At 36.8% G+C, this 21,449-nt stretch overlaps 2 protein-coding genes across 19 annotated transcripts in view; one reads left to right on the forward strand and one right to left on the reverse strand.

The window, feature by feature from the left end:
- The window catches only part of Liprin-alpha (PTPRF interacting protein alpha), an 80,717-nt gene that overhangs the window by 48,202 nt on the left and 11,066 nt on the right, over positions 1–21,449 (reverse strand). For 2 of the 17 annotated variants that reach the window (XM_069054780.1, XM_069054779.1), the window contains exon 1: positions 7,341–7,540. The exons of the other annotated variants lie outside the window; for them this stretch is intronic. The gene's annotated coding sequence lies outside the window, so the exon portion shown is untranslated. Of the gene's footprint in view, positions 1–7,340; positions 7,541–21,449 lie in introns of those variants that run through there. 17 annotated transcript variants of the gene reach the window in all.
- LOC138135847 (uncharacterized) lies at positions 292–6,456 on the forward strand. Of its 2 annotated transcripts, XM_069054785.1 has the most exons (7): positions 292–1,739; positions 1,871–2,322; positions 2,390–2,646; positions 2,763–2,959; positions 3,108–3,264; positions 3,324–3,463; positions 3,516–6,456. In XM_069054785.1, the coding sequence occupies exons 1-7, from the start codon at positions 1,587–1,589 to the stop codon at positions 3,858–3,860; spliced, it is 1,701 nt and encodes a 566-aa protein (XP_068910886.1). In that variant the 5' UTR covers positions 292–1,586; the 3' UTR covers positions 3,861–6,456. The 2 variants fall into 2 exon arrangements, with proteins under 2 accessions (XP_068910886.1, XP_068910887.1); XM_069054786.1 differs by lacking the exon at positions 292–1,739 and having other exon boundaries at positions 1,855–2,322.

The following is a 21,449-nucleotide window of genomic DNA, read 5'->3' on the forward strand; positions in this document are numbered from 1 at the left end:
TGTGAACAGACGAGGTCCGAGTACCCATCTCTGTTCAACTGAACCGGATGGAAGATTGGAAGGTCTAAAATAATTTGCCAAATCTAATGATCATGGACAGTGGTAATTAACAACGAACTGATCTATTAATCTCGAACCGTGAACTCATTAATTTAATTCAAAATCAATACGCGAAAAACTTTCAGCGAAGAGATTTTTAATTTAAGAGACTCTCACACAGAAAAATTTTCTGCTTTACGTTAATAAACGTTCCTGTTTTTACTTGTGGTGTATTATTTAGTTGCACACACATCCATTTGTTACTCTATATTAAGAAAATTTACACGGAACACAGCTTTACTCCTTAGAAGAAATGAGAAAAAATTACGACAATTTCCTGCAACCAAACCATTTATTTGCAATATCGTTATTATACACAACTAATACTTCCTTGTGTGAAGAAAATCAAAAAGATTTGTTTGAATGCTGTAAGACATTTGTTTGCGTTTAATAACATTTTTTTATGGGAATGAGCTGAGGAATGATTTTGTTTCAAACAACTCAAAAAGGATATAAATGAAAGAACAATTTAGTTACCATTATTAAATTTTATTCATAAGAATAGAATTACGTTCTTCCGATATCGGGTATCGACGAACGTGCTTTTGTAGTAAATTTTTGTAAGGATGACAATGCATTTAGCATATTGGCATTTCGACTGTGCCAACGTCTAATGTGAGTGTGTTCTTGTGAATTGTGGAATTTAGTAAAAATAATCAAAATGGAAAAGCAATATTGGGACCTAGCTAGATTCCTTATTGAAAAGTGTAACCTAGAACATTTGGTGCAAGTCTTCACAGGTGAGTACCTACCTTTACCTATTATTGCGCAACATTACATATCGAACCCTGCAGCAGGATTGTTTCTAAGGCAGTACTAAATTAAAATAGAATAAATCACAAAGGCTAATGGATTTTAGTATTTTTATCATATTTTCACGTTTTTAGCTTTAGTAATGGGCAGCAGCTTGTAACCACCTGATCCTGATAGAGTTATCACTTATCAGTTCTCACCCATCCCGTTCCTACAGATGAATTTCATATTTTTGTTCCTCGTCACTAAACTGGGTAATTTCCACACTCTTTTAAAACATGGTTAACCCCAAGCTAAGCATGTGAGATTTTATTTTATCAGAGTTAATTTCTGCCAAAAATTTAATATCCACTTGGTTACTTCCACTAATTGTCGCAAACTTTTTGAAATAACTGGGTCCATTATTGAGTAATCTTACCATACATAAATAAGTATTAATTACACACATTACCTCATTCTAAATTTCTAAATTTATGAATTAAAAAAATACTGGATTGAATAATCAATTCTCCTTCTTTATCTCATCAATAATATTCTATAAAATTTTGATGGTTATTGTATATTAGTGAGTCTATTTGCACAGTTGTTACTTTCAATATAAAGAACTAATCATTCTCTCTTTATCTATCCTTATGCACTTTCTGTGTGAATGTTCTGTATATAGGAACTAAGTAAATGTGAAAATATGTAGATACCTCGTAGCATTATTAATGAAAAATTTATTATTATAAAAAATGTTCATTGTAGAAAACCAAATTACTCTAGAGGAGTTGGAACAACTAACACGAAATGATGAATTATTTTCGACAATTGTACCGTCAATAGGTGAACGATTAAGAATAAAGAGACATTGGCATCATAATATACATAATGCACAACCGTTACATGTAAGCTTATTTCGTTTAATTTTTTTGGTTTAAATGAGTATACTTATTATGCTTACTATTTTTGTGTGTTTATCTTTCTTGTGAATCACATGATCACGTGCACTATAGAATAATACGTTCCTGTTCAACAGGGCGATTATCAGCGACCGTCAGAGGATACACCTGACATTACAGATTCAGAAGTTTCCACCATCACCATACCATCAACATCAAATTTATCTGCAAACAGTTACGAGTATGTCAATGACAGATTGAACGCTGAAATAGAATTTGACAACGATACCGAAAATGTTCAATCGGCAACAAATCAACCTCTCTCGAACACAATATTGAATGCTGAGATATTAATACTAGAAAGTAATAATGAACATGAACAATCAGATCAACCTCTCCCTAAAAAAATGAAGCTTGGAGATAATACTTTCCATCAGTGCATGGTGGATTTTGACCTAAAGAAATTACTTGCTAAAACTGTTACTGGCCAAGCCATAATGGCGTCATACAATGACAGAGGGTTGAGTCCTAAGTGCCAAGGGTATTTAACGAACATAGTCATCTGTAACTTTTTTGATATCGATATAAAGTTAGTACTTATAATTACGTAAGTGGTAAACAGTGGGTGTGTTACAATGATTATTTTTCTCCACCAGCGTCCGCCTCACGAATGACATATTGTCACAAGTCGCCAATGCGATAGTGGAATTATTTCCAAAAGAATGCAAAGAAGTGTACTTCTCTGCTCCAGTTCCTAAAAGGTACTCCAAAACCAATACAGCTGGCATAGCAAGAGGTAAACTGGTAGACAAAAATCGAAACATGTTACAATTTTTAAGAAAATGCAAAATGCTATCCAAAAAGGATACCTCTGAAGACGATAAAGGAGGAAGTGGAGATGAATCTCATGTTGGTATGTAGACCTATGCATATTAGGTACCCCCATTTCCGCGTGGGGAAGGGGCTTATACCATAATGAGTGGAAATGGGGTAACATTATCTATATTTATAAAACGAATTACATTGTAGATTTGAATGATGTAATGAGAAGCGCAGATTGGCTCAAAAACAATTGCGAGCCATTTGAAAGTGTTTTAGCGCACTGGAAAAAATCATTCCAACTAAGAAAAAAGTTTTCTTCTCCTAACCCCAATAACGACCCCATTACGATATCATCGATTTATGACGACTGGCCTATTTTAAAATTATCCACGGGATATTTACTGGTAATGCTTTAAATTATAAAATAACTGGTAGAGAACCCATTATTTCACAAGTTTGCGCAACAAAACCTAACGTTGAAATTTTTTAAACGAATAATTATGGGGCACCCCTGCACACGTTTTCATAATTAGGTTCCCTTGTTTTTTTCAGATAGAAAGTGATTTCGAAGAACTATATAAAGACAAAGTTTGCATGCTTTTCGAACATTGGCCATCAACATTTGAAAGCGTGTTAGAAGTATCAAAAAACAAGAAGCCGACCAACGGCATACTGTTTGAATTGCTGAATGGCGGAAAGCTTAAAAAGGGTAATTCATAATTATCTTGGCGCGTTCTATATAAATAAAGTGCGATATGATTTCTGTAGATTCCGAAGATGTCATTAAGTTTTTAGTGTTGTTCGAAACAGTTTCGAACAATGCTAGCAAAGTGGTAAAGAAAGGAGGAAAAACTTATTGGAAACCTACGGTGGCAGAATCTCAGGAGGGTTTCATTCTTCACGTTAAGGTATATCATTCTGTTTATATTGAAACAAGTATATTAGTAGTAGCAATTGCAGGCTCCAAGTAACATTCACGATGCCATTGAGGCGAAAAGGACAAAAATGGCCAGCTTTGGGATGACCGTCCAACCATACATCATCATCGTCGGCCCAACATTTTACGACATCCAGACTGTTCATCTCTACATCCATGACATTTTATATACAGTGCCAACTCTGCTGAAAGCCGTTGACGTATGTTTCAAGTCTTTTATAGTTTTTGACTTACAATATCCGTTGGAGGCTGAACATATATGGTTTCTTATCCAGTGGATCATTTACGATATTCATTTAAAAAGTGATAAAAAACTGCCCCAGATCTTCCAACTCCACAATCAAATTAAAAATCAAAAATCAGTATAGGATCACAATGTTACGTTGCACTTTATGTCGAAAAACCTTTTTGAAATGCAATATTTTTATTTTTCATCTGAAAGTACAACATCCTTTGCAGCAAAATTATTTATGTGGTTATCAATATTGTTTACGTAAATTTTCCAATGTATTCAGTTTGAAGAAACATATGAACAGCAGTAATCATTTGGTTGTGGCCTCAAACCATATTAAGACAAGGAACGTTTGCGTGGACAGTGACTTAAGTAATCGAAGTAATGTATCTCAAAATGACAAAGATGATAATGCTGCCATTTCTGATTTTGATGAAATAAACACTAAAGATATACCAGTTCAACTTACAGACACAGATCTGACCCGATGTCTCTTAAAATTTATTGGATCCTTATATTGTAATCCCTCCATAACAAGAAATCTTGTCCAGGAGATAATCTCACATAGTTCTGAATTAATTGATGACATACTAAACTATATTAAGATTGAGTTAACAAAAGCCTTGGATTCCAACCTTCATGGAATAATACAGCCGATATTTAACTTCAGTGTATTTGAAAACTTTAAAACAGAATATAAACGTTTTAAATACATGGAATCTGAAAAATACCTAATACAGCCAAAGTCTGTTGTTATTGGTGAAATGCCGGACAGTCGTAGAAATCCGGAAAATACAGTAATCATGAGCTCAAGAAAATGTGAGGCGCAAGTAATTCCTATGCGAAAATGCTTAAAAAATTTTTTGGAACTTCCTGGCGTTTTTACCGTCATTCAATCATTTATTGTCAGTGAATCAAATAAGGATCAGGAATTGTCTAGCATTTTTTGTGGGAGCTTGTGGAAAAATCTACAACACACTTTTGGTGAAAAAATTGTTTTGCCGATTTTACTGTACTATGACGATTTTGAATCGAATAATCCTTTAGGTTCTAAAGCTGGTATACATAAAATTGGTGCCTTATACTATACAATTGCTGGCATTCCACCTTCTTTTTCTTCAACGTTAAATAATATTTTTCTTTGTCAATTAATGTACAGCTCTGATAGGTCAATGTTTGGAAATAGAAAGGCATTTAATTCATTACTTGAGGAATTACAGTTTCTAGAATCGAATGGTGTTACTTTACAACTTCCAGAAGGTAATTTGCGAGTTTACTTTTGTTTATTTGCTGTATTAGGAGATAATCTGGGACTTAACTCTTTGCTCGGATTTACTGAATCTTTTAGCAGCCATTATTTTTGTCGTAAATGTCGAAGCAGCAAAGCTGAAACTCAGGTGGCCATTTTTGAAAATTATTCCACTTTGAGGAATCAACAAAATTATAAGCTTGACGTCGTTAACAAAGAATTTGGGGTTCAAGGTTCCTGTATTTTTAACAGTTTAAAAAACTATCACAATGTTGAAAATATCACATTTGACTTAATGCATGACATTTATGAGGGTATTTGTAGATATGATATGGCGAAAATTATAAAACAACTGATATCAAAAAAATATATCTCACTAAATTGCTTAAATCACCGATTGAAATACTTCCAATATAACAGCAATGTTGACATAGGCAATCCTATACCAGCAATTTCTGACCATCATCTAACTAAGGGTTGTTTAATAATGTCGGCTTCAGAAATGGCTGCTCTTGTAACTTACTTTGGAATAATAATAGGTGACAAAATACCAGAAGGAGACGAACATTGGAGGCTATATTTGTTGTTATATGATATAGTCGACATAATTACGAGTCCTGCAATTACAACTTCTAATTTGAGCCTTTTAAAATGTTTAATTGCCGAGCATAACAGTCTTTATCAAGAATTATTCCAAGAAGGCTTGAAACCCAAGTATCATTTTTTAGTTCACTATCCTTCAACTATGCTATGTGTTGGTCCTCTAAAACATCTATCGTCCATTCGTTATGAGGCTATGCATAAATTGTCGAAAGTTAATGCCCACATTGTTAACTCTAGAATAAATTTGCCATATACGTTATCACTAAAGTTACAATTGCGATTGGCATATAGACTTTTGAGTAATAAGGGAATCGAAAATTCGTTTGAAACTGGCAAATTCCTTGGTACTTTACAGAATTATAACTTAAACGATGCATTTCCTACAGACTGCATCAGTGACTTGTATGTAGTTAGTTGGGCTAAAATTAATGGAATATTCTATAAGATCGGTTATGCTTTTCACGATAAAACAAATGACGTAAGTGAACCAATTTTTGGTGTAATTCGAAATGTTGTCACAGACTGGAGCGGTAGCGTTTACATTGTTTATGACAGTTGTGTCACTGTGGGTTTTAACAGTCACATGGCAGCATTTGAAATCGAGATTTCAACTAAACAAAATAGAAAAAGAATTATAAAATTTAATCCACAACATTTAATTATTCCTCGATCCATTCATATAGGAATTGATGGAACACATATGATTGCAAAAATTATTCAGTAAAGGTTTTTCGGCAATTTTATAAGCTTTTCCGTTCGTAATTTAGTTAAGTAGTCTAGTTAGAATAGTTAGTTAAGTAGTTTAGTTAGAACTGCAATGTTACCATGTATACATAAACCAGTACGTAAGTATTTCTTAAATAAAAAAATATTTGCAAAATATATTTTTTTAATTTCCAAATATGTACCTACATACCACCTATAGATAAAATATGTAAATTTCAGGAATAAACAATAAATTTGCCATTAATAAATCCTTCACAACTAACAGCCGATAATTAATTTTTCAGAAGACTATTTTGATACTCTGAAATAAACAACTATAGAACGTTCTATCCACACATTTTGCTGCAACTGTAAAGCTAGAGTACATAATAAACTTGCAGTTTCTAGAAATAAATTGTAACTTCTTATAAATAAAGAAGGTAAGAAAATTAAAATATACATTTGTTGTGCGCAGTAAAGCCAACTGGAGGCTAATAAAACTATCGAAATTTGTTCGCAATGTTTTAATTCTCACAAACAAATTTAAGTGACTCCAAATAAGCAAAACTCCAAATTTGTAATTAAGCGTTTGTGGTCAATAGCAAACGTAATGCAATTAAATGGTTTAGTTCCTATAAATAAAAGTTTAATTCGCCGCCGGTAAAGAAATCATTTATTGGTGAATAATTAATTTTATTTATTTGAAATAAACTGTTCTCTGTGTGCTCTCACCCTATAGATTTTGGGGTCCAAATTGTTAATCAATAGCGAAACTGATCGAAGCAGTAAAGTAATTTTGGGTCTACTGTAATACCTACATACTGTAAAAATTAACATATAGATTAAAAAATCAAAAATTCCATTGTCTTTAGATAGGATTCAATTTAAAAATTCAAGAACTTAAACGCGGGTATGGTCTCCATTATCCACAACCCCGACAAGTTTTGCGGCAAATTATTTCAAACTCGACATCAAAACTGACCATCATTTTACGACCAAATCTATCCGACTCTTGTGAGATTAATCAAATAAATTTACGATACAACTTAATTAGATTACCCAAATCCCAACATGGTTCACAATAAAACACTAAATGAAAACACCACGACAATCACGACGATCGACAAGGGATTATGGTAATGCTAATGACGAATGTCGAAATTACATGGTGCACTGAGTTTTATTTCGATTGTTATCGACGACGAAAGACTATCTAGCGACGCTATCGCTAACGTCGGACCGCTACGCACCGTCAGCGTTGACTTACTGGAGAGCGTCGAGACGCTGCCCTCAAAACACGCCGGCAACAGCCCCAATCACGACGCGGCTGCGACCGACGTTCGACGCTTCCAGACGACTCGCTAAATTTATGTAAGAGACAAAGTTTCAATTTTTCTGATGTCTCCATAAATGTCAAATTGGTGCGCAATTAATTCCGACAGACGTCAAAACAAAAATGTCTCGTCGAAGAAGGCTTCGACTGACGCCTCGATAAAACTCGCCTCCTTCTGGGAAAGACGATCCAACTCGGCCGAACAAATACGTGATGGGAACTACAGGGAACTTCATTAACTATGAAATGGCATTAGGAGATATCCGAGATGGAATTAAGAAGGACCATTTTTGGCTCGGATTATTATTTGATTATTTCTATCAATGCCAGTTTTCTTTTCTTTTATGCTTCCATCTTTATTATTATTGTCCTTGCTACGTCATTACCTCGCCTTTTACCAGTTATACATTCCGTTTCTTTCCTCCGAATGGGAGCTGTTGATAGCAGATGTTACAAAAATAACGTCTTCTCGTTTTAATAAGTAAGTGCAATCAAATAAAAAAAAAAGTAGAAGCCCAAAAGGTTTGCCGAACGCAAATTATAAATAATTCCGGGACCAACCCGCAGGACCTGAATTAAAACTAAAGCAAAAACATAAAATGTAATCTCGAAACGCAGTCACGAATTTTCGGAAGAAAGGCCGAAATAATAGGTTAATACATAAAATCTATAGAATCCGTGGTCCCTTATTTCTAAAAATAAATGCTTCGGCATTCCCTAATGGAAGCATGTTTCTCGGCATTAATTTTTAAAGATTGCAAATACACACAGTAAATCAATAGGCTCCACCACAGAGGCTTCTCTTCGAAATTAGTTTCTCAATGACTTTTCACTAGAAGTTAAAGATTTAAATCTCCGGAGACACAACCCACTGCTAAACGATATTTTGAACTTGGTAATTATTCAGAGTCTGTTGTCAAAAGTCTTGACACGGCGTATCTCACAATGAAACACACTAAAATTTAACGAATAAAACGAAAGTCGAAAACAAATAATATACTCAACACTTCCGTATACAACGTAGGTACATTAGACGAAGTTCTCAACGTCGTAAACCTTACTCCGAGTCGTACATCTTCTAAGTCATTTCTCTAGGAAACTTTACAACACCTTTGTCAATTCACGGCCGTCGAGATCACGTACTTCCCACAAAAATACCGTCTTTACGGCCCATTTCATTACAAAACGAACAAAATAATTTCCTCTGACACAAAATTCAATTAAAACACTCTTGCAGCAGACGTAGAAAAGACGGATTAAAAAGAAGCACGATGCAGAACAAGCCAGGAAATTAATGATTCAATAAAAATAAAACTGCAGCCGCACCATTAAACAACCCATCACTTAAAAAACAATACAATTTCACCTCACTTTTGTTACTCATTTTATTGGCTTCTTTATTAGACGTTACCTTCCGATATGTTAATTATTCGTGTCAGCTTTACCCGTACAATTAACGCTTTCCATCTGTCTTAGTAAAACACCTTATCATGAAAATTAAAGTAATAGCATTGTACCGGGTCGAGAATTAAATGGCGTGACTTTTGAACGACAGCATGACTTCTAATTTGACACCGGACTTTATTTCAATCAATGCAAACGACATATTTTTTTACGTTTCTCGATTTATAATCTGGAACAGTTTTATGTACGAGAAATATAATAAATATTGTTCCACTATAAAACAAAACATCAAGACAAAACGAGAAAATACGACTGACAGAAGTCACTCCTTCAGGTCATGCAAGCACTCCCCTTTCCTCGTTGCTTGTCTTTTTACAACCGCAAAAAGGACGGAGTTTACGCGACAGAAAATGTGTGTTTAACGTTGAAAAATCGGACAAGTTATATGGCCTTCTTCGGAATAATGAGGCTCGTGCTAAACTTCAGTTTGATTTTAAACCGTCGTAAAGTTAATAAAAGAACTGATGCATATGTATTAACACGATTGCGGTCTCTCGAGAACTAGAAGACTTATTTTAGGAATCTCCTACGATCCAGCTTCATACGTAATGCAAATACCGACCGTGTTCTAGTTGATTAATCACCGCAAGCGAAGCAGAACATCATTCATATTGAAACCACATCTGATCGTACCTAAGCTCATTACTGGACGCGTCATGTTACAGTTCCTTATCATCAATTCGGATGAAAATCCGACATGTGGACGTGAGAAGCCCCAACCCCGAACCTTTCGGTTCTGATGAACAACGGGTAGTCCCTCCGAGATGGGTGGTTTCTGCAGGAGACAAAATGTCTTTGAAAAAAGGAAACTTCAAAAAGAAAACCCCGTCAACGTTATTTTTTTAAAAGCTTCGGGACCCATGCTTTATTTAGTTAAAAGTAATTATAAACTGAGCGGGGTCTGTTAAAGACTCGGAATATCTCATCAATCCCTCTGCTACTTTCGACTGATTTCATTATAAATCATTTACTGCATTTGCGTCTGCTTCTTATCTCCTTAATACACTTATTAAGAAACGTTGCACCATAACACTGCCTCCCTTCTCTTGCCCCATGGCTCATTTAATTCTCGCACCCTCGCCGTACTTCTTGCGAGTTTTGTTGTAGTATCTATACGGACGTTCCCCTTGCTATTATAAGACCGATGCTGTTAGAACCGACTCCCCTCCCTTAAAACTAACAGTGCTGGCTGCTATTGTGTTAAGAATCAACAGAAAATTTTCTAAAATTCTGTGCATCAATACGCGTCCAGATTACAACAAATTTGAATATCTTTCCGATAACGCCACCTGTTCACTCCAATAGATGGATTATTGACGACCGATACCGCAATCAATCTTTTCGAGTAATAAATTACGAAAGAAACGTTGCCTCGTCAAAATTTATCTCAATTCAATAACTCGTCTCAGACATGGGCAGTTATATATAGATCTAATCTCCCCTACTTCGAACCCGCAAAAATCTGGTAAGCAGTAAATACGATCGTCGTACAAATAGTTGTCGTACACGTAGCAATTAAGTACTGCATCCAAGCAATTAAGTCCTTAATTAAATCCTTAAGATTTAATTGCTAAACCCAATCTCGTTTGTATCCCCGGAAGCAAAAAACGACTGCAGTACGATACGCCGCGTTCCATACTAAATCTCCAGGTTGTTTTTTTCAAATTTTTAATTGAATATTCCAGTAGCCTGGAATGTCGCTGTTTGCTCAATAACAAGCTGAGGGAAAGCAGAGACTTGTGTCGAGCACCACCGCAAAACCCAAGAGTGTCGTGCTGGTAGCGCGTAGCCGGTCAGCACGATTGGTATGGGGAATTCACGGGTCATAGTTCACAACGCTACACCGCTAGTAATGGTGCTGGAGGGTCGTCGCCTCCGCTTAATCAAAGTACTGTATAATTGCCTATATTTCATTCCAGAAGCGTTGCCGACTGATTTCCCCTTTTTGTTCTCCGACATCCACGTGGCCGTCGTGCAAATGGTGGAGGCGCCGGGATCGCACACAAATCTGCTTCTTACTTTTGAAGGAACTCGAGTCCAATTCAAACCGCTCCCTCCAACTGTCAAATTACCTATTGATCAAACTTAAGAATTCAGAAACATCATTTATAACAAACAAATCCTTCAATCCAACTTTATTATCCATTTCTGTTACCTCCACTCGAGAAAGAAGCCACCACAGCAAATATTACAAATTCACTAAAAAGCCGCAATTAGTGTGCGGACTTAAAATCTTTCTACTCTTTTCAAGTTTCAATGAGATTAGAAATCCTCAATTGACTCAATAGTCCACTACGCATCTATTGATTTCGACTGTTTCTAATTGAGCACATTGTGCCAAGTCAGTCGCAGCATTTTCTCCCCCCTTTGTGCTCATTGATGTCCATTTCTAAAGACAACAACCATTACTTATCGATGTTATTTATGTTATTGTTATCGTTCCCAATTACGTCCACATCTTGTTCCAAAACTGTCGAAGCTCAATCGGGGGCGTCTGATATCATTAACGCCCCAGAACGCTCCATTATCTCCCGGTGACGAGCTTTTTGCCGCAAGTGGGAGCTTTCGTTTTGCATCGTCGGCTCTAGAAAAAAAAAAAACCGGCCCGTCGGGATACATCACCCTCGATCATTTCGGATTGACGTCGGTTAGAAAACGACGCCACACCCAGGTGCTTGGCGGCTTCCCAGATAACGCACCGTTTCATTTACATATGCAACAAATCAGCGATAAATATGGCCATTAAAGTCGGATAACTCTCTCCGGGGTAATTTCGAGCGTGCGATTCAATGTTTTCGAGGGTGGAATGGTCCCGTCTTTAATCACTCCCCGAAACCGACCGCCAAAACTTCAACTCACGATCCACTTTCTGCCTTTTATTATCCCGACTAATAAGTGATAAAATGACGCTCCTAAAACAACGCCGTCGATGCAAATACGTTCGTTTGGCAAACCGGAAACGACGCTGCGAACGAAACGAAACTTCTTAACATTCTCCACGCTCCGATAAAGCTCGTCGTGGAAAATTCATCAATCCCTTCGCTTTCCTTCCCGAGCCGTGCGATTAATTTCGCGACTTTTTTTGTTGTTTGAAGAGTAATTAGCCAGACACGTTATAAATTAAATTAACACAGTCGACGGAGCGCATGGCAGCTTTTAATTCGACACGTTCTTTAAAGCGAGTCGCGTCCCGAAGGGATCGAACGTCTCCTCCAGACAATTTCCCTGTTATACTTCGCCCGGCCAGATGGTGGAGGGTTTCTTTTATTTATTTTTTGCGCCCCATCGACTGGTTGAGTGGAATAAATGCGCTATTTGGCCTTTCGACCGCGACGGAATAGATTTCTCATAAAGCTTAATCATCCTTCCACCGTAAAGGTCTCTATTTCATCTACGTACAATCTTATTTTCTCATAAACTCTAACGTCGTCCGTTGAGGAAAACCGAACACGTGCCACCAGGACGTTGACATTTTCGTGATCCGTGCCCTATGAAGAAGCACCCAACAGCTGCCACTTTAGCGAAATACAAATTTCATTAAACTCGATACGTATCTCCTTACATACCTATTCCGAACGGACCGAATCATGTTTGATTTCATTTTCTTCTAACGATTTCATCATCGATAAAAACAAAACCTTTTAAATTTCAAAAGTAAATTTAGTTCTCGTCTAATAAAAACTAAATTCAACTTTCAAATCACGATGTCTAATCTGTCACAGTCAACTTTTAACAACTTTTAAGGTAATAAAAGCATTTCTCCTCTATTCATTCGAGTGAATTTATGATTACTTCCTACACTTCGTCTCTTGATATAAATTCAAAAATAAACACTTTCGTAGGGTCGAAACGCTTCCTGCGGAACAAAATGCCATAAATGTATTTTAATTATAGGGTCCAGTGTGTTAATTTATTAGCGCAATTACATTAGCATTTACCGGCGGTACAGTGACAGTTTGCGAGCGAAATCAGAAGAAGACCGATGGTTGTCGCAAAATAAATTACTCGTCCAAGTTGCAAGAAGTAGATTGCAACCGCGCAATTTATCACAGCTTAAACTCTTATCATACACAAGACATAGATGGAGCCGACGAGATATCAGCAATAAAAAAGATCTATTTTACATTTAGATGAGACGAGACGAAAACTTTAAGCATAACATTTTCGCCTTCGAGCAGAAAACAAATGAGAATGCGCCTTCACCAAGGTCCCATCTCTGGGAGTTGAACAATAACGGTCACACTAGAGCTCGTACGAAACTTCTGATTACTTTCCTGACTGACCTTAAGGGTTCTTTAAATTGTCGACGCAATTATTTATGGAGCGGTCCCGTCCTCGACTCACCTGAAACAAAAAGAAGAAAAATTACAACACCGATTCCGAGTTGACGTTTAAACGTTGGCGAGGCATGCCAGTAATGAGATTGCCACATAATGAGAGGAATCTGCATACCGGAAGCCCGAATTAAATTGCAAATTGCGATTAAAGCGCACGCGGGACCACCGAGTGTTATTGTTTCAGGGTGGAAAGTAACTGCACAAACATGGTGGGTTCGTTTTCAAAGACGATCTACCAAGAAAGAGCGTACTGTGCAAGTTTTCCTCCCGGACCTTGTTATCTCTAACAAGAACGTTTCGGGCGCTGGACGATGGGAGCTTTACAAATGATGATGCACTATAAATAGTACTTTGAAGTTTTGCAGGAAATTAAATTCAGTGGTTTGGATAGCATAAGAAAGCTTCTCGAATTCTTTAATGAGCGGAAATTCTAGCCGGACCGCAGAACTTCAACGGGATTCAAGCGGTGAGGCCAGCTCAAATCTTCACAATTCAAATTCAATCAAAATCGATTAGTTTCAGTTTAATCAAAAAACACAATAAAGCCAGTCAAACGATTCGATTAAAATAAAAATTACACAACACATGTTTGTGTCCGGCTGCAAATTAAATGACACACCGTCAACCAACACAAATGTAGATCTTAAATGACATCACAGATTGGAATCAGCACATTATTTTTTTGTCCGAACGCAATACTCCCGTTATAACATTCAATTTAAAATTTCAGGTTGACAGAGAAGCGGCGAAACATTTTCTCTATCCCTCCACAATCAAGATTTACTTACAAGATTGGCGCTCAAAAGCCGGTAAAGTCAGGAATGAACCGAAAGTAATACGCTTGGAAATAAGCCCGGTTGCCTGTTCACTTTGACAACGGAACGGTTTTTGTTGCTTTATAAAACTTAACAATGTTTAGAACGGAATGCAAGAACATAGTAAGATGAAAAATCGACTTTGCGAAGGGAGAATTTAATGCCTCACGTTGGGCGCCACTAGTTTTTCCTCTCATCACCGTAGCCACAAAAAAAATCCCCTAATTCCTCTAAACATTAGCCCACATCCGTTTCGCTGTCCAACACCGTTCAGCTTTAATTAAGCAGCCTGTTCCACAACATCTGGAACACGGCTTTTTTTGACATCCACTTTTATCTTCCACAGTTTTTAATCCAACTGACCTTTCCTACGGTTCCAAGCAAAAAAAAAATTAATTAGAAAAAAAAAGAAAAATCAATTCGCGGATGTCGCTTCGTTAAAAACTTATCCAGGGCACTCTCACAAAATATTCGCATCCAACACCGATTTGTCGGAACGTTATAATTTGAATTATGTCAAGTTTTCTTAAATCTGAGTTTTTTTCTATACCGTGAAATGGAAAATTCACGAACCCGTCGATCAATCGTGATGCATGATTCTCTAAGGCCAAATCGTAAATTTGATTTATACGATTTTATTATAATTCCCTATTCGAAAGATCTATTAATTCGGTGACCTTATTTGACGCGCCAGCAGATTCAGGTGTGGCGATCATCCACAGAAAAATAAAATTTGATTGGAAATTTCATATCTAAAATTTATGTTAACGAGAGACACCAGAATATCCCTAGTTTTATTGTCTAAATAAAAATAGTAAATGAAATGTGTAGTGTAGTAAATTATTTCAACCATCAGTGCCGCGCCATCTATGCCGTAGATCTAAACTAACGTTTCTTCGGCGCAGTATGAATCTCTCCATTGCAAGAATCAATAAAACTACCATCCGGAAGAGGGCGCCAACGTTACAGTTCCGGTATGAACAATTCCCGAACGGTCAAACTGTGGCTAAAAATTTACAACTTCAAAAAAATGTATGCACCGAAACAAATCAAAGTAAATATAATTAAAACTTGAATAGCAAAAGTACAAAAACGAAAACGGACTTCCACTGGTAGAATGCAAAAACGTGACTAGACCTATAAATAATTCCGTTGCGCCGATCGGTGCACTAGATTCGTTTAGGTGAACTTTCATTCAGCTTTTATGATTGATTTACAAAACGTGATCGTAAATCGTGAAAATATCACCGAAGATGAAGCAACCTCGCTTCGGAATTACGTACGCTTCATAAAAACCTCCGCGAACATTTTCACTTGATATTTCCTACATCTGTACCAACACATTTTACAAATATTATGTAAAACACTGCCCCCGGTGCCAAAGTAAATATCACAATAAACAAGCAAAGTAAACACGAAACGTTAACGTTATCAACTCGTTTAAATTCAAACACCATTCGCACAGCACAACCCCCGCATATACAAAAGGGACATAGGACACGTTTTCGGAGTAAGTTTAAATTTGATTCTGGGGCGAATAATCCGACTTTTGGAATCGGGGAGGGTTACTGGCGCATGGATTTTTTTTTTTCGAAAGTGACGTGTCGTAAAAGGTCTGGGAAGTTCTGAGACGGAAGTAGCTGCTAGATGCACAACACCAAATCCTCAACAATGCTCTTGATCGACCTTCATCGTCACTCGTCCCGTCTAAAAGAGGGCACTCGAAAAGCTTTGATGTTGACCTACGAATTTTTGTCAAAGAAAATAGAGCTTCCTTCAGTGCTCTTCTTAATTTGATTAGAACAGGAGAAGAGTTTTCCAGGCGACGTTCTTACCTAGACGATCTAACGAGTGAATAATTTCAACTCATTGTTGATAGTGATTGGACGAATAACCTGTTCGACTTTCTTGGAATAAATATTAGATGAAGCAAAGGATAAAAGCAAATAAAAGAGAGTCCTTGGTACAGATGAAGTTTACACACCTTATCAATTCAGTCAGACACCGATAAAACTTTAAAAATAGAAAAACAACTTAATGTAACGTGGCACCTAAATTATGATGATTATGAATTAAAGTTATTTAGATTAATAAATTACAAGAGTGGAAGTGACGCAAAAGGCGTATATAAATTGCACAATACACTATACAGCCGCAATTTATTACCAAAATGGAATTTTTCAGTTTTCTGTATAAAGTACTTGTCGTTTTTCACGTTACAAAACAACGACAGAACACAATTATTCAGTTAAGTGCTGCCTGATAAAACTCAAAATTTAATATGTTTGAAACGAACTAGGGATGAAATTTTTGCGGCGTCTCTGCTTCTGTTTCTCATCTCTCCTCATTAATAATTACCTCCTAAATGCTCAAGAATATGCTGTGGTCTATTCGACTCACGCTCCGATTATCGAACGATCCCCTCGCATACCCAACATGAACACCCGTTTTCGATTATCACCGCCTTGACACACTAAAATCGTATAATCACAAAACAGATTGAATAAACTCGTTTCCCAACAACATATTTCTCTTTCTGTGTGATGAATGGGCAAAACTGTTGGAGAATCGCAACACAGAACTGATTAAACTGATATCTCGCGTCTTCCCCCATTTTCTTTGCCAGAAATCCTCGCAGAAACAACGAACGGGAATCTCTCGTATTAAATAAAAATTCGATTCGATCGGTTTCGAGAATTTTCAAGGAACATTTTATTACGAGATCTAACCCGACACGGCTGTTACAAAATTCAGATAGGTCGCAAATTCTATGTTTAGAGTCTGACGTGAAATATGCATGGTCCACCCGTATCAACGCTGATGTACTTCTGCAACTTTAATTCATCGTAACAATTAAACAATCAGTTCTTGGATGCTTTAGGAAAAAAGTTCGCGCCGGAGTGAACTCGTCTAACCGCAAATCGATGAAGCATGTCGGTTCGGTTACATCGAAAAGCTCGTTAAATCTTGCTCAGAAGACACACATAATAGTTCGGTCGGCGTATCAAAGGCACATCCTAGGGCATACATGAGCGCGATTTCCAATTACAGACCGCGGAATCCATAATTCAGCCTTGAAATATAGGGCGAAGACATGAGGAACAGTAGTTAACGTGGGGTCGATAGCTGGCGGCGGAGCGCTGACCTCGATACGCGGCCAGAGCTGAAACCGCCACCGTTGCCGTTCCATATTATACAACACTCATCGTCGAACAACCCCAAAATTTCCCGTCCTGTGAGGATATCGACCATTATCGGTTACCCAGTTATAGAAAGTTGTTACGAAACAAGAAAAAATAACGCCCCGAGACTTGACCACCTACGCTCCATTCTTCATCTCCGCTTTTATCCAACGGCATCAAATTCCAAAACGCCCCCGTTCAAAATTCACCAACCAACTAGGCACGGATTTTTTGCCCACATCCTTGTTATTTTACCGAAAGCTTATTTTATTTCGTGAGCTACAACCAGCATAAATAAAAACAAAATACAAAACACAGAAAACGACGTAAACCATCCTAAGATAATGTTATCGTTAATTTGGCAAGGAAAAACTTTTTACTAAAATACCAAGTGTCATACGCAAGTGTAACGTTGGTTGCATATGTCCCATAAAACCTTATTTTACATTATTTTATTTCAACAACAAATCTCGATGTTACATGTTTCTTCGGGTCTGGAAAGCCATCGCATTAAACTGATATCCTTGGTAATACCCAAAGTGGCAAAGTGGTGGTCGTGAAAACGTGATGTGGGGAGACGGCGGAGACGGAAGTGTTCCTGAGTGCAAATAATGGTTGCAATTAATATTATCATTCTTGCGATCTCGAGACTTGATCTAGTCTGTTTGTAGACTGCGAAGTTATTTATGAAACTGACAAAAGCCGACTTTAGAGCCTTGCATTTGAACTCCAACAACTATCTTAAATACCACGATGGTAGTAAGATTACGTATTTTATCATTACAAACTAGTTTCGCTTGATTGCATTGTCCTATAGAAACAATTACCGAACGGTGACGAACGCACCACTGACCCTTGCCCTGTTTACTTGATTAGTTTCAAACTGCGGCCTTTCGCCGAATCGAGTGTAACTTTCAACAATCCTTTAATAAAATTCAATTAATCCAAGTATCTATTGTAAAAGCGCCCCATCCCCTGCTGAAAATTAAATAAGATTCCGGCAGCTCGCGAATAATAAGTTTTTCTTTCGTTATTAAGTAAACAGCTCCTGTGTTCGCTTCCGAACAATTCCCCCGTCGACAGGCTCGTCAAACAAAACATCAAAGCTTCCCCGTTGATGTATTATTGCACAAAAAGCCGGTGCGCCCGAAAGGCGATCGAGCGTGGAAGAATTCATGAATCAAAATTTCTCGTGTTACACACATTTACCTGGCAGGTGGTGGTGGGAATCCGTTCCGTGTAGTAGCGTAGACTTGACGGAGAGGAAAGGGGAACTGCGCGCGCGACCTTGCAAGGACATGGCGCTTGCGTCAGTGACCGCGCCAAATACGGCGTTTTTCAATCGGCAGACAAAACGGAAAGACACAAGGAAGACCCCGCCGAAGAACTGCACCACGATTCGACACCATAACGACCGTCATGTCAAAATACAATGATGTTTCAGGTAAACCTCATCGAGGAACAAGCAGAAATCTGTTCTGATCATTCTAATACAATTCGAGGACATCACAAGAGTTACTTGAAGAAAAACATATACAACTTTAATATTAGTCTTATTTTCGATAATCGAATGGAACCAGGATCATCTGCCTATTAAATAAACTCATCACCATCCAAGCTATGCAATATAAAACATGTCAGTACCTTCTGCAGCCAATACGGTATGTCAAAACATTGTGCCTACAACAATAAACGGAAAGTAACATTCCTGAATTTATAGCGCAAATTATTATCGTTTCCCTTGGTATATTAGAACAGCGATCGTTTTTCTTCAAAAAACTGTACAGTTTTTACCACACAAAAATATTTTCACTCACTCTTTCGTTTCAATGGATGATTATCCCATGAGCGAAGTGTCAAATTGTAAAAAAAAATATGCGATTAAAAAAAGGTCAACATGTAAAAAAATGTTTATTTTAAATAGTTCTATTGATGATTAAATTTATTACGTGAACTTCCTTAACACTCTGTATAACTTCTTATTTAGTACAGCGTAGCACAGGAGACAAAAAGCTTAGCTAAGAGGTATCCGTTGAAAATTTTGTACTTGCTACATCTTTCGTTGAAAGCAATTTCCAAACACTGTAATGATAGTGGTTTTATTTTGTCATAAAACAGAGTAACATATAGAGTAAACCACTGAATTTGCTCGTGTTATACATTGACTAGTTGTTCGTTAAAAGATGCACGCCTCGTGTACAATGTGTGTGCGACTTGCTAAAATTAATGAACCGGAAAATGCAGAAGCGATGTTCCGTACGATGCACCTAACAGGAAAATGGCGGTTGCATTAAAAACATAAAATTAATGAACGAGTGTTCGTTTTCAAAATTTAAAGTGAAAAACAACAGTCGCTTGCGAGAATGGATCGGGGGGAAAGAAAATGCTCTGTAAAAGCATTACAATCGGTTGAGGCATTATCCGGTACGAAAACAACGGAAAATGGTTTATGATAACATTTGTAGTTTCATTATTTTTGGTATAAATTTTACACTAATTAACTGGAAATTATAATGAAAATTTAGTTAAATCTTTCAACTAAAGTCGGATAAACACAGTGAATTCTGTTTAATTGGGACACATCCGGGCGGAATGATTGTATCCAAATTAAACTCCTGGACCAATTATGCGAATTTATATACAAACAACTAAGAAACATTTCTTAAACGCAAAACAAGTTTTTCCAAGTATTATGGTCACAAATCTAAATGTTTACTTCCACGTGAAGTTGCGTAAATGATGAAAGCTTTTGAAAAAATAGTATATTATATGTACATATATCTAGAGAATTAAATTAATGATTTTTCCTGAGATGTAATTTATACAAAACACTGAGAAAAAAATAGCATCCTCTCCCCAGATATACGTATACAGGTGTCCCAGAACTGCCTCCCCAGAGAAAAAAGAGAGTATTTGGGTAAATGTGATAATCTGAATTTTAAAGATAAAAGTCATATCTGAAGCGATAATCGAGAAAAGACTTGACCAATCAAAGTTGAGCAGCATCAACGTAGGATGACCGCAATTTTGCGTTGCCGGGGTTTGGCAGTCAAAATTCCAAGCAAAGTTTTCGCTGATTGTTGCGATATCAATATGTAATTATTTTTGCTGTCTAGCGATCTGTCTGATTTTTTAGTAATAACTGAAGACGAGCTTCTGTGACTGGTGAAATTGGAAACTTTATGTGAGCTACAGGAAAATTTACTTTAATCGTCTTGGAGTGCCTTTTGCGATCGGCACATGCCTGTTTTCTATGGCGAGGCAGTTCTAGGACAGGCTGTATACCCAATTTTTCACGTAATTTGTACCTAACGAGTGTTTAAATAATTGTGTAATCAAACGGGCCGCGGGGTTACGTCTCTCTTTTTCAAACGAAAGTCACTTTTGTCAGTTGACAAATCCTTCAGATGCATAATCTCATTTTGATCATAGCTTCATTTGTTGTGATAAGTTTTCAGTTCATTTTATAACTCTTTCAGCGGTTTCTGAAATACGTATTGATGGTCGTCCGTTTCCACAAGAGATTTTTGGCAACAGATAAAACTATGCTATAGGTACAGAAGCAAATACCAGGCCAATTGACCACAAAAATTTTTTGAACACGCGTTATGAAAATGTAATCATATCGTATAAGTTCTGGAAAATTTTGTTGATTATTTGTTAATTTAAAAAATCCCACCACGATTATAACTTTCACATTTTAAATTAATTTGTCATTTTAACATTGACAATTTTTTTTATTAATTTTGAACACTATACAGAAAAAACAGTGCATAACTTGTATACTCGTTAATAAAGCCTTTTCCGCACTGGTGTCACAAAACAATATTAAAAAGTGGTTTTACAAGGAATGGAAGTCAAGCATGCATGGTTCTCCAAACCGGTGTTTTGTTTGTTGGTTTTTTTTTTTTAGCATTTGTTCTATCAAAAAGAACTACACAACAAATACCGCATGAGGAACAATTGCTGTTTGAGTTGATAATAAAAAAAATTCTTGAAATTGTTTCATTGCCATTATTGACAGCTGACATAAATTT

The sequence above is a fragment of the Tenebrio molitor genome, chromosome 7 (assembly GCF_963966145.1).
Source record: "Tenebrio molitor chromosome 7, icTenMoli1.1, whole genome shotgun sequence".
Taxonomy (NCBI): domain Eukaryota; kingdom Metazoa; phylum Arthropoda; class Insecta; order Coleoptera; family Tenebrionidae; genus Tenebrio; species Tenebrio molitor.